At 43.0% G+C, this 12195-nt stretch overlaps 1 protein-coding gene across 1 annotated transcript; it reads left to right on the top strand.

Moving 5' to 3' along the window:
- The first annotated feature begins 979 nt into the window (after positions 1-979).
- On the top strand, positions 980-9678 carry msh2 (mutS homolog 2 (E. coli)). The gene is made up of 16 exons (XM_075457607.1): positions 980-1246; positions 1500-1648; positions 1890-2174; positions 2395-2541; positions 3009-3158; positions 3373-3506; positions 3776-3975; positions 4305-4414; positions 4515-4638; positions 6012-6162; positions 6269-6366; positions 6620-6865; positions 6939-7143; positions 7220-7467; positions 8590-8765; positions 9214-9678. Exons 1-16 carry the CDS (start codon positions 1039-1041, stop codon positions 9388-9390), a joined length of 2808 nt encoding a protein of 935 aa, XP_075313722.1. The 5' UTR covers positions 980-1038; the 3' UTR covers positions 9391-9678.
- The last annotated feature ends 2517 nt before the right edge of the window (positions 9679-12195 follow it).

The following is a 12195-nucleotide window of genomic DNA, read 5'->3' on the forward strand; positions in this document are numbered from 1 at the left end:
TTGTTAGAAACAAAGAGGTTTCTCTGGTAAAACAAACCACACTTTCCTTCTCCACTCTTAAGTGCATGGGTGTATAAGAGCATGTGGTAGTTTGGTTTTTCAGGGTGACATGATTATGTGAGTGATGTATTATGAGGTAAAGTGTTGTATAAAATCATGTTTTTGAGAGGAAAGTTATAATGATGATTAACTGAACGATTAATGAGCTACATCTCAGTTGAGTTTAAGATGGGAAATCTTTTTTTAATCACCACCCAAACCAGTCCAGCTTTTTGACACTATATTTAGGTGCTGCCAACTAAAATGATGTAGGCTACCTGACTCCAGTTCCAAAAAGTATACTTTGTAAAATGTACACAAATACAGAATGCAATGGTTTGCAAATTTAAAAGGAAACTGTATTGTCATTTATTTTTTCCTTTTCTTTTCCCTCTGCCTTTGTATGGACATTCTCAGCCTGATGTTGTACAGTTCTGATGATGGTCAGTTTGCGCTCCAGTGAGTGATGTGATGTGAGTAGAAGGGAAGTTACTGATGTGCGTGTATAGGTTCCCAGTATACCCCAGTACTCGGACTTCCATCCTCCTCAATATGTACCTCACAATCCAAATAAGGCAGCTTGTTTTCCTTTACATCTGCCCTCATCCACTGAGTTCCTGTGTCTTGTGAAGGCCTCGACTTCCTCACAAACCAACAATACAACATGAATGTGTACAGTGATGCTTCTGTACATTTGAATCTTAAACTAATGTACATGTTTATGTGCTTTGTCTTTACAGTTATGTTTGTGACCTGACACCAGATCGATGCAGTTTGGGGGCATTACGCTCCACCTCTGGGTACATTTTCATGCAAAATGTCTGTACTTCTGTTCCTCCTCCACCACAGTAGGTGGCTGTAGTGGGTGTTCAATGATTTCCCAGAGCATTACTATTACCAAAGAAGAAGCCCACGGGCTCTGTCCCCGTTTCCATGGGGACACGGCAGAATGACAACGTAGCTTCCTGCTTGGCTCCATCGGTGGCGGGAGATTCCAGCATGGCGGTGCAGCCGAAGCAGAACCTTTCCATGGACAGTGCAGCCGAGAACGGTTTTCTGAACTTCATTTTCTCCATGCCGGAGAAACCCGACACAACCTTCAGGATATTTGACCGTAACGACTACTATACCGTCCACGGGAAAGACGCCATATTTGCTGCGAGGGAGGTTTTCAAGACGAATGGGGTCATCAAATACTTGGGATCAGGTAACCGCTTGGAGCAGCCTAGCTTACTAAGCTGAAGCTCTGAAGTTGATGCCAGGTTGCGTTTATTTATTAGCAAGCTGATTTAGTTGTCTGACTTGATACAGTTAAATGTAGCCTAGAAAGCGTAGAGTGAAGCTATCACCTTATATCCCATACGTGATGCGTTAATATCGGTTCATTCTTATAGCTGTCCACTTAAGTTTGAGCCGTTTAGGTCACTAAGATTCAGGATGTTGTTCTTATCGGTCAACAGGGAGCCGCAAGCTGGAGGGTGTGATCCTGAGTAAGCTGAACTTTGAGGCTTTCGTGAAAGACTTGCTGCTGGTGAGGCAGTACAGAGTGGAGGTGTACAGGAACCACAGCAAGAGCAGCAAGGAGCACGACTGGAGGATCGAGTACAAGGTATGCCATGACATGTCAACAATCTAACATGGCCCGGGGACGTCAAAAGACGTGAAACATGTGCACAGCAAAAAAAAAAAAAAAAAATACTGAAACACAATAGCTGAAAAGTCTGAACCTATAAGAAAGAAGAACATTTTCGAACCGGCTAAACAAATAAATGCCAAAATATTTTCTGAAGGCTGTTTTCTGTCGCATTTGGGCTGCTGCATCTCCACTTCCTGCTTCCTTCCAAATGCAGGCCTCTCCAGGAAACCTGACTCAGTTCGAGGAGATTCTGTTTGGTGGTGGAACCGGAGCAGAAGGCTGCGCAGGAGTTGTAGCTGTGCGGTTTGCGACTGGAGCCGACGGACAGCGTGCGGTCGGGGTCGGCTATGTGGACGCAGCCCAAAGGACGATGGGAGTGTGTGAGTTTCCCGACAACGAGATCTTCTCCAACCTTGAGTCCCTGCTCGTCCAAATCAGCCCCAAAGAGTGTCTCTTACCTCAGGGTGACTGCAGCACCGATGGGAACAAACTGCGGGAGGTAAGTGAGGGTGATGCGACGGCGAGATTGTTTTACACTACATGTTCAGCAAGCCCCCCTCTGCAACACAAACACCTAATCTGCTGGTTTATATAGTTTTTGCCACACGTTGGTGTAAGATGTCCTGCAGTTTTCTCTGAATGTCAACTGGGCACAAAAGACGGGTGCGGTATGTGGTGATTATTGTGTGCAGACTGTTTTGTTTTTGTTGTTGATGTAGGTGGTACAGCGTGGAGGCCTGCTGGTGTCTGACAGAAAGAGAGCAGAGTTCAGTAGCAAGGACATTGTCCAGGATCTCAACAGGCTGCTCAGAGCTAAGAGAGGAGACACGGTGGCGAGCAACACCCTGCCTGAGCTGGACAAGCAGGTGACTCAAAAAGAAAAGATTCTTGAGGTCTTGTGAGGGGCCGATTTAACTCAGTTGCAGGTGCACACACTCATAGCTGTGGCCATAATGGACCGATAGTTCTTGTGTTTTTTGTTTGAAGTCAGTGGGCTGGAAGCATTCCATGCACGTGCTGTAGGTCAGCATCTAGAAAAGGAACTTTTTCAACTAGTTACAATGTAACATTTAAATTCTTATCAATAATTTACCATTTTGCTTGTCATCTTATGAGATTGTGTCATCATTTTTATGGCAAAATTAAAAATACTCATGTATTTCTCGCCAAGCACAGAGTTAAACCCTCAAACTGTTAAGTGCTTCTTAAAATCTAAAACAAATGGAAGTTGCCTTTCTTATGTTGTTTCTTCGGACATGCAGATATGTCAGAATAGAAGAAGAAATGGAGAAAAAAGTTTGACCCGAGTCTCCATGGATGGCTTTATTCACAGGTGGCCATGTCATGTTTGGCTGCAGCGGTGCGTTACCTTGAATTGCTCTCTGATGAATCCAACTTCAACTCCTTCAGTCTCGCCGCGCTGGACCTGGGTCAGTACATGAGGCTCGACAACGCTGCCGTCGGGGCTCTGAACCTCTTCCAGGTCAGTAACCTGTACTCATGTCACAGGACTTCATATTTTCCCCGCACAAAGTAAACAAGTGCAAGTCGACTGCAGCTTTTCCACAATGAGAATGAGTTGAACTTAAAAAAAAATGGATCCTACTCTCTATGTAAAAGACGTCAAAGCGGAAGGAGCAGTTTTGATTGACTGTGTTGTATATTCATTGTACCGTGTTGAATTGTTTTTACTCCAGGGTTCACCTGATGACACCAGCGGAGCTCATTCATTGGCCGGTTTGTTGAACAAGTGCCGCACTCCGCAGGGTCAGCGGCTGGTCAACCAGTGGATCAAACAGCCGCTCATGGACAGAACTAAAATTGAGGAGAGGTAATTATACAGTGATAGGGATAAACTGCCACAGTTTGTTGTTTCGATAAAATCAAAAGAGGAACAGGTCAGATCTCTTTCTGATTGAGGCAGTGCAGTGGTTAGTTCATGTTAATTCATGTAGTGATTTTGGAGCAGGACCATCAGTATTTAGATAAACAAGGGCCAGAAAACTTAAGGGCACATTCTTAAAGGATGTCCATCGCTCTCTCAGGACTTTAAGCTTCTTCACATTTTGTGTGTGTTTGTGCGTGTGTGTGTGACGACAGGCTGGACCTGGTGGAGAGTTTTGTGTGCGACTCCGAACTAAGGCAGACCTGTCAGGAGGATTTGCTGCGGCGCTTTCCTGATCTTCACCGCCTCGCCAAGAAGTTTCACCGCCACACTGCGACGCTGCAGGACTGCTACCACGTCTTCCAGGCTGTGAGCCACATGCCCGCCCTCCTCACAGTCCTGGAGAGATACTCAGGTACCCACAAAGCTGTTGCTGATACGGTCGGTGTGGACGTATTCTGCAGGTCGAAGTATGCATTCCGTTGTCAGTAGGCTGAAGCTGTCGATCTGATCGGTTATTTTTCTGTGGGCTTCGGGAGACAAACGTATGCACAAACAAATACCACCACTGGCTTGCATCTCATGTCCCCATGTCTTGATATCTATACTGTACTGAATTTGTCTTTATAGTATGATAAACATATTGCGTCATAAACCTAAATATTATGTGTTTTTGGACCTCATATATCTATGAGCAACAAACAGTGTTGTTACATTTGCTCTGTGTGTTTGTGTGTGTTGCAGGCAGCTACCAGGTTCTGCTGCAGGCAGTGTTCACCTCTCCTCTCAAAGACCTCCTGAATGACTTCACCAAGTACCAGGAGATGATTGAAACCACACTGGACATGAACCAGGTCTTTTTTTTTTTTTCTTTTCTTTTTTGCTTCCACACGTTGGTAAGTTTTCTTTGTTGTTTAAACGCGTCTTCTCTCGTGTGTCGTGGGTCACGCGTAGATTGACCATCACGAGTTCCTGGTGAAGGCATCTTTTGATCCGGTCCTGAGCGAGCTGAGAGAAAAGATGGATGCGCTGGAGAAAAACATGCAGACGGTGCTAAACAGTGCGGCCAGAGAACTGGGTAAGTGCACGTCCAAAAACTGGGTTTGTTTTTTTTAAGAATGGTGCAACAAAAAAGCCAGCAGCAAACTGTTTGCATCATGCAGTCGTTATGTTCTATAATGTGTGTATTTTAGACTTTACATTTAGCTTGCAACTCACCTCTTGGTTTAGCTTTTCATTACTGTCTTGGCTTTTGAGAGACGCGCTGTAAGGTAACTAATAACCGGTGGACACTATGCACACGTGTATGGCTGTATGGACACAATGGGTAGCTGTGGCTCAGCTGGAAGAACCAGTTGCCTCTAATCACAAGGTTTGCGGCTCCATTCACAGCCTTTCCGTGTGTTCTGGTGTCCTAGGACAAGGCCCCAAGTATTATGCAAACCATTTCCCATGTATTAGCCACTGGTCCGTCATAAGTTAGCCAAGCTCTAATGTATAATGTAAGTCTATTTGACCCCTAATGGGAGTATAGTTTAACAAAGAAACTCTTGTGTTGTTTTGGAGAACATTTGAAGCCATAATCTCATGAGGAGATCAAAGGTTTCTCATGTACTTCGGTCTTGAACCAGAAGCGCTGTCCCCACTGGTTATAAGACACTTTTGCTATGACTTGATTATTATTTATAATTCATTTCTGTGTACGTTTTATTTACTTTTATTTTTTACCGGGAGGAAATGTCCAGCTTTTACTTCCATGTAGTTTTTGGTGGTGGTTGAAGCAGCAGTTATAGCCTCACCACTACGTAGGACAGGGTGAGGTCAGAATGAGCTTGATGTCGTTGAAATCTTCACGATTGCATGGATTCCGCGAAACAATGTTTAATCAAGTTTCAACTGACACTTTTGAAATGTACTTGTATTACTTTGTATAACTAATTTGGTCCTGTTTTTAAAAAAAAAAAATACTAAACCATGAGGGTACCAAACAGTTTTAGTCAAAAAGTAAAACCTTAAAACACGCGATAGTGTGAGCCTATCTGTGTTCCTTAACTGGAAGATGACAAAAATGTTAAAGTCGGGTAGATTACATTTGAACTTCAGATTGATGTAGATATCAGAACAATTGCGTAATGAAAATTCAGCCCAGTGTAACTTACACACTTAACTTACTATAGACAGATGGCTCATCGTTATTGTGTTGTTATTGTTATTGTGCTGTAACTGGTTTCCCCAGTACAGCGTGCTATTAAATCATGACTCTCATCATGACAGAGGTCTTTATTTGCCATTATATCAGAAGCTCTTCTTCTTAATGAACGTTTAGTGGTACCCCGTGGACTCTGGTGCAACAGTGTGACTGTAGATAACAATGATGAAAGGGGAATAAACAAAAAAAAAAAGATCTTCAAGGTGTTTCTGGAACAAATTGGCTGAGCTTGTGTGTTTCAGGTCTGGATGCCGGTAAGACGGTGAAGCTGGAGTCAAACGCCATGCTCGGTTTCTACCTGCGAGTCACGTGCAAGGAGGAGAAGAGTCTGAGGAACAACAAGAAATTCACCACGCTGGATGTTCAGAAGAACGGAGTGCGCTTCACCAACAGGTCGGTCTTTGCTGTGTCACATGTCTGGAGGAAGTTTTGGATAACTCTTCTCTAATTGTCAGCTGATGGCCTGGACTCTTGAATGTGCCCTTTCACGTGTCTGCAGTAAGCTGAGCTCTCTGAACGAGGAATACACCAAGAGCAGGGAAGAGTATGAGGAGGCCCAGAACGCCATCGTCAAAGAGATCATCAACATTGCCTCAGGTGCGGAATCCCATCACATGCTGCTCACTGTCTTGACAGCATGGCATTGATTTGAGCAAAAGAGTCTCGACTACGTGGAAACGATCATGAATTCTTACATTTCTAATTTGCCTGATATGCTGGTTAGTAATTGATTTCATTCAAAGGTCATTAAACTTCTCTTATCTTACAAATCATTGTGGAGGCCTGCACATGCTCCAGTCTCCTGTCTTATGTCATTTGTTAAAAGTTTTTAACGCTTATGCACCGCCAGGTTATGTGGATCCCCTCCAAACGCTGAGTGACGTGATAGCGCAGCTGGACGCAGTGGTGAGTTTTGCCGTGGCGTCCGTCTCTGCCCCTGTGCCGTATGTCCGGCCATGCCTCTTAGACGACGGCTGCAGGCGCATGGAGCTGCTGCAGGCCAGACATCCCTGCATGGAGACGGACGCAGACACCGCCTTCATTCCTAATGACATCACCTTTGTCCAGGACGAGAAGAGCTTCTATATTATAACAGGTGAGAAACGCCACAGGATTGTGAATGAGGGAGAGAAGAAAGATCCTCAGCTAACCCTTTTTGTTGTCTACAGGACCAAACATGGGTGGCAAGTCGACATTTATCCGGCAGGTGGGTGTCATCGCTCTCATGGCTCAGATCGGCTGTTTTGTGCCATGTGAGAAGGCGGAGCTTAGTGTGATTGACAGTGTCCTGGCCAGAGTGGGAGCTGGAGACAGCCAAGTGAAAGGAGTGTCCACCTTCATGTCCGAGATGCTGGAGACTGCTGCCATTCTGCGGTAAGGACAAGACATGCACTTTCACTACATGATACGTCCAATAGCCTTTTTTCTCATCACCACATCGTCCCCGCAGGTCGGCTACAGAGAACTCGCTCATCATAATTGACGAGCTCGGCAGGGGCACATCCACTTACGATGGCTTCGGGCTTGCCTGGGCCATCAGCGAGCACATCGCCTCCAAAATCAGCTGCTTCTGCCTCTTTGCCACTCACTTCCATGAGCTGACAGCGCTGGCAGCACAGCAGCCCACCGTCCACAACCTGCATGTCACGGCCCTGACGTCCCACAACACGCTCACAATGCTTTACAGAGTCAAACCAGGTAGGCTCAAATTGGTTTCATACATTTATTTGCCTCAATGTATAAACGTTAATTAAAAGGATTTTTGGTTAGGGTTGTTCAGCTACCACTTTAAAGTTTTTCCTACTTACTGTCATTTGGAAACACAGCTCAGGTTAAGGACGAGCTAGTTCATAGTGGGCTGTTCTTATAATAATATCTAATTCCCATATGTTTTTTAAAAATGGGCCTGTAGATTGTGTTGATGTTCAGATCCTCTCTGACAGAAAGCTCATTTGCTTTCTTGCTGAAGATGTGTCTGAGAGATCTAAAGCCACAGTCAGCTGACTCTTAGCTTATAAACATAAACTCTGAAAAAGGAGAGTAACAGGAGAGCTGGCTCCATGAAAGGCAAACAGATCCTTTAAAGCTCAATTCAACACATTATATCTCATTCATCATTTGTCCTCTTCAGTTTTTATGCAGATAAAAGATTTTGTGGTTTTACCACATGCTGGACTGGCTGCTGTTCCATAAACCCAGGTTAAACAAAGGAGCCAGGCTTATTTGAGTTATTCTGACTTATTTTCAGTTTATCCACTTCCACGGAACAATTTCAATACAGTTTAGGCTCTTTCAATATTGCAACCTCGTGTTGGGGAAACAAACTTGAATTGGGGCAGGCCGATTGTGAAGCTAAGCCTGAGATTTGTGCTGCAACACTGAGCTGAATAGATAAATTACCACTAATTTATGTTACAATATCTGACTTTATTCATCACTATCCAATCAATCGAATGATACAGTCGTATAGACTTACTGTACATATATATTTAATTATATGTTATAAGTTGTGGCTGTTTAATATATCAACACAGTTTTCATTTACACAGTTGATACATAGAAACATTTGTGTATTTCAGTGGATCTTTTAAGGTTTTCTTCACTAACTGACTGGATGTCATTTTTTTATATAAATGTATTTGATCATAATTGATAGTGATGCATCAAAGCTGGACGTTTTTATTATCCTCTAGCAATAAATCCTCTGTTTCATGGCGTAGCATTTCTGTTTTTTTTGACAATTGAGCATGAAGTTTTATATGTGAAAAAAATGGTTTTGTTTGTAATTGTCTCAACTAAATGAACTACCTCTGTCTTCAGGTGTTTGTGACCAGAGTTTTGGAATCCACGTTGCTGAGCTGGCTTGCTTCCCACCATCAGTGCTGGCTGTGGCGAAGGAGAAGGCAGAGGAGCTGGAGGAGTTCCAAGAACCTGCCGGGGAAAAGTCGGAGCAGGAGGAAGAGCCCCAGGCCAAGAGACGACGGACAGACAAACAGGTAGGGCTCAGTTTTCCACAATCTTTCTGCCTCTAGATCCACACAGTCTATGCTGACGTCATACGCTGTGGAGGAACAGGCCCAGGGACAGATCAGAACATGATTGATAAGCATCAGTGGGCAGTGTAAAAATAATTTGCAGCTGGTTGCTCTTAAAAACCCACAGTGCCAGCAATGCTCCATGTCCTCGGGGGGTTTTAAGATTTATGTTTGAGGAAAAACAAAGCCACACAGCCTATCATGGTGCCAGACAGAGCAAAATGTGTCACTGGAATCCACATCTTTTGTAATTGAGGTTAATAAAACTCTGGAAAGAGTAGGGTTCCACTGTTCTACAGTTGGTTCAGGCAGCTGTGTGTCTGAGCTGTCTATGGTAGATCTGCATTATGTGACAAGTTACTATGGTTAACGGCAGTCATTGTAAAATTCTATTCTCCCTCTCCTTCAGGCGGGAGAAAACCTGATCCAGGACTTTCTGAAGAAGGTAAAGTCGCTTGCTGTTGCCACCATGACTGAGGAAGAGGTGAAGGTGGCGCTCAGGAAAATGAAGCAGGAGCTGGTCGCCAAAAACAACACGTACATCAGTGAGATCCTTGCTCGCTGCGTGTCTGTAAAAACTGCCTGATTTCCAGACACGCATTCTGTTCTCACCTAAGCTTAACGCTTATCTACCACAATAGAGCGATTCAACTGTATAGTTTTTCAATAAAGAATTTTCCTTTCCTGTATTTCTTTGTGGCTGAGTCATGTGTACGTTGGTGTATGATGCAGATTGCTTTTGGTTTCAAGAGTCTAGATAAACCAGAGCTGGTCTGAACCTGGCTGCTGTGTCTAAAGTAATGCATGTTACGCTGATCTGGGCTTCTCAGAACTTAAACATCGTCTAGTACATATTTGCAGTAGGCATATCTGGAGTTTTATCACCATCAGCTCACCTAATTTGTTCTGCTCTTCTGGTGTCAAGCTTTTGTTTTACAATGTCTCCTCTGCTGGTCACATTTGGTGAAAATTAGAACAGAGATGGTTAAGTTTGATCAATGGATCACATTGAGAAACCCACTTTTTTTTTTTTTTTCTTTTTTCTCCCTCATTCAAATCAAAATCTGGACTTATCATTTTGGTGGCGTCTGCTAAACATTGAATAAAACTAAAACAATGCTGCTTTTACTCTCTTTTAAAGATGAGCAGAAAGGTCAGGACTTTAGAAAAGAAAAGGTAAATTCAAAAATGTATAAACCAATATAAAACCTGACCTGGTTTTAAATGTTCTTCTATCGCTGGAATAACAGGCTGAACTTGCTCATCTCTCTTTGAAAGAGGTATTTTATAGTGACGCCAATTGTAGCGGCAGCACCAAAAGAAAAGTTTGTAATTTGGTCACCTTGGTGCCACCTTTATGTTGTGCTGCATGTTTTTTTAACCACGTTTCTATAAGCCTGTGCGTTCCATCTGACTGATTGACAGCAGCATGAGAAAGGGGCTGAGGTAGAAAAGTGAAACTTATTGAAAGCCCATGAATCAATTATATGAATCCCCCTCATTTTCGGCCCTGGTTGTGACCAATGATGGCTGATCCACGCTTGCCCCCACTTCATTACGCTGCCAATACCATGCTTAGCTTTAGATATTCACCTGAGATAGAGCTGCACAACTTTTCTCTGATACTGGAAGAGTGTGAACTGTTGGACCCTGTGTGAACAGGTGTGTGCCTTTAGTCATCACAGCTGGAAAATCAATATATTTCAAGGTTGATCAAAACATGCAGCCGACTACAATTTGGAGCCAAACTGACTACTTTTAAGTTTTTTTTTGCCTTGGTTTGTCCAGATTTCCTCCTCATAGGCTCCGTACTTCATGTGGTGAAGAACATCTTGTTATTAAGTTGTCCGATAAAGATTCAGCTTCTTTCCTTGTATTAAAAAAAAATAACTATGGAAGAAGCAACACCTTCTCTTACTGCATACACTTGGTTACAGTGTTATTTTGGGAGGAACGTAAGATCTGTCATTTCAGAATATATTTGTTTTAGCTGTATAAATATTCTAATGCACTTAATGGCGTTAACACAGCTCTGCCAAAGGGTTGAGTTGAATTTTAGATCTCAACAGGAGTAAATTTGATTTCTACAGAACACAGCAACAAGGCTCAGAGTAAATTGAAGCTCCTGAGGACACCGCACTGACTTGTGATTGTTCATGGCTTATTTTCACAAATGTGAAGTAAATCGCAGGAATTTGAGACCCTTCTTTGTGCCAATCTGGACTTGTCTGCTCGGTCAACACAAGCACATGTTCAGCTGATCTAGGTTTCCCAGAACTGCAGCATCATATGGCACAGGCATGTCTGACGGCTCACCACCATATCATAGTATCTCAACATCAGTTGATTAAGGTTGTTGCAGTAAATTATGTGACGGCTCTGCTCAATGTTTCTTCTGTTGGTCACGTTTTATAAAAATTAGACCACGAGTTTTACTGTGTGTAAATGATCCCCTAAAGAGCTCTGACGACTCTATGCACAGGACCTAGTTCTGTTATAAATTGGCTTTATTCTTAGACTTTATGCATTCATATTCTGTAGTTCACTAAATAATCTATGTTCCTAGTTTGTACGTTTACACTCTGCTCATACAAACGAAATGTATGTCAGATAGGTCTGGTATAGTAGATACACGCCTGAAACAACACTCACATTGTTTATCACATCCAAAGAACATGACAAAGACGGTGGATGGCCTGCTCATATTACTAGCAAATGTCCAATTATACTTTGTCGAGTGTAAGTACAACCTCTGTGAGATAAAAGGTGGACATAAATATGAAATGTGTCCGGATATTGGGGCTCTCTGATGGAGGCCCTGCGTGGGCTCTGTCTCTCCGAGTTCAGCACGGCTAAACTTCACGTGACCACGAACAAATACTTTGTTTAACTTAAGATTTCTCCCTGTAGTTTAATATTTATTTGGGCCAATCAAGCTCCCAGAAAAAGTTTTAGCAGCAGTTGTATCATATACCGTATATATATTTTCCGACCATAGACAACTGGGTTTTTAAAATCCCAAAATTAAGTCTGGAGCAACTGCAGCTTCTGAGGAAACGGAGGAAAATATTTACGGCCACCAGCTGCTTCTCTGCCTGTTATTTTTTCTTAGACTGCATCACAGAATGATTAGTTCTCAGTTGATGTACTTGAAATGGTGATTTTGTTTTAAAACAAGTATAAAAGCACCCCGTGACCCCTTAGTAATCCAGCAACATCTCCATTTCACACTACAATTAAATTAATTCTGCAATATGACCATTAACTCCAAATGCCACCAGCTGCTTTTGATGAACCTCTCATTTAATTTTTCCAACAGGATTCCTATGACTTGTGACCAGTCAAGTGATCAATGTTGGGAGCAGTTAGACAATCAAACTCCCTTTGAGGT

The sequence above is a fragment of the Odontesthes bonariensis genome, chromosome 23, assembly GCF_027942865.1.
Source record: "Odontesthes bonariensis isolate fOdoBon6 chromosome 23, fOdoBon6.hap1, whole genome shotgun sequence".
Classification (NCBI taxonomy): domain Eukaryota; kingdom Metazoa; phylum Chordata; class Actinopteri; order Atheriniformes; family Atherinopsidae; genus Odontesthes; species Odontesthes bonariensis.

Coding starts and splice junctions, on each gene's coding strand:
- msh2 (XM_075457607.1), top strand. CDS start 1,039: ATGGCGGTGCAGCCGAAGCAGAACCTTTCCATGGACAGTGCAGCCGAG. Junction 1,649..1,889: donor ACTGGAGGATCGAGTACAAG/GTATGCCATGAC, acceptor TTCCAAATGCAG/GCCTCTCCAGGAAACCTGAC. Junction 4,415..4,514: donor CCACACTGGACATGAACCAG/GTCTTTTTTTTT, acceptor GGTCACGCGTAG/ATTGACCATCACGAGTTCCT.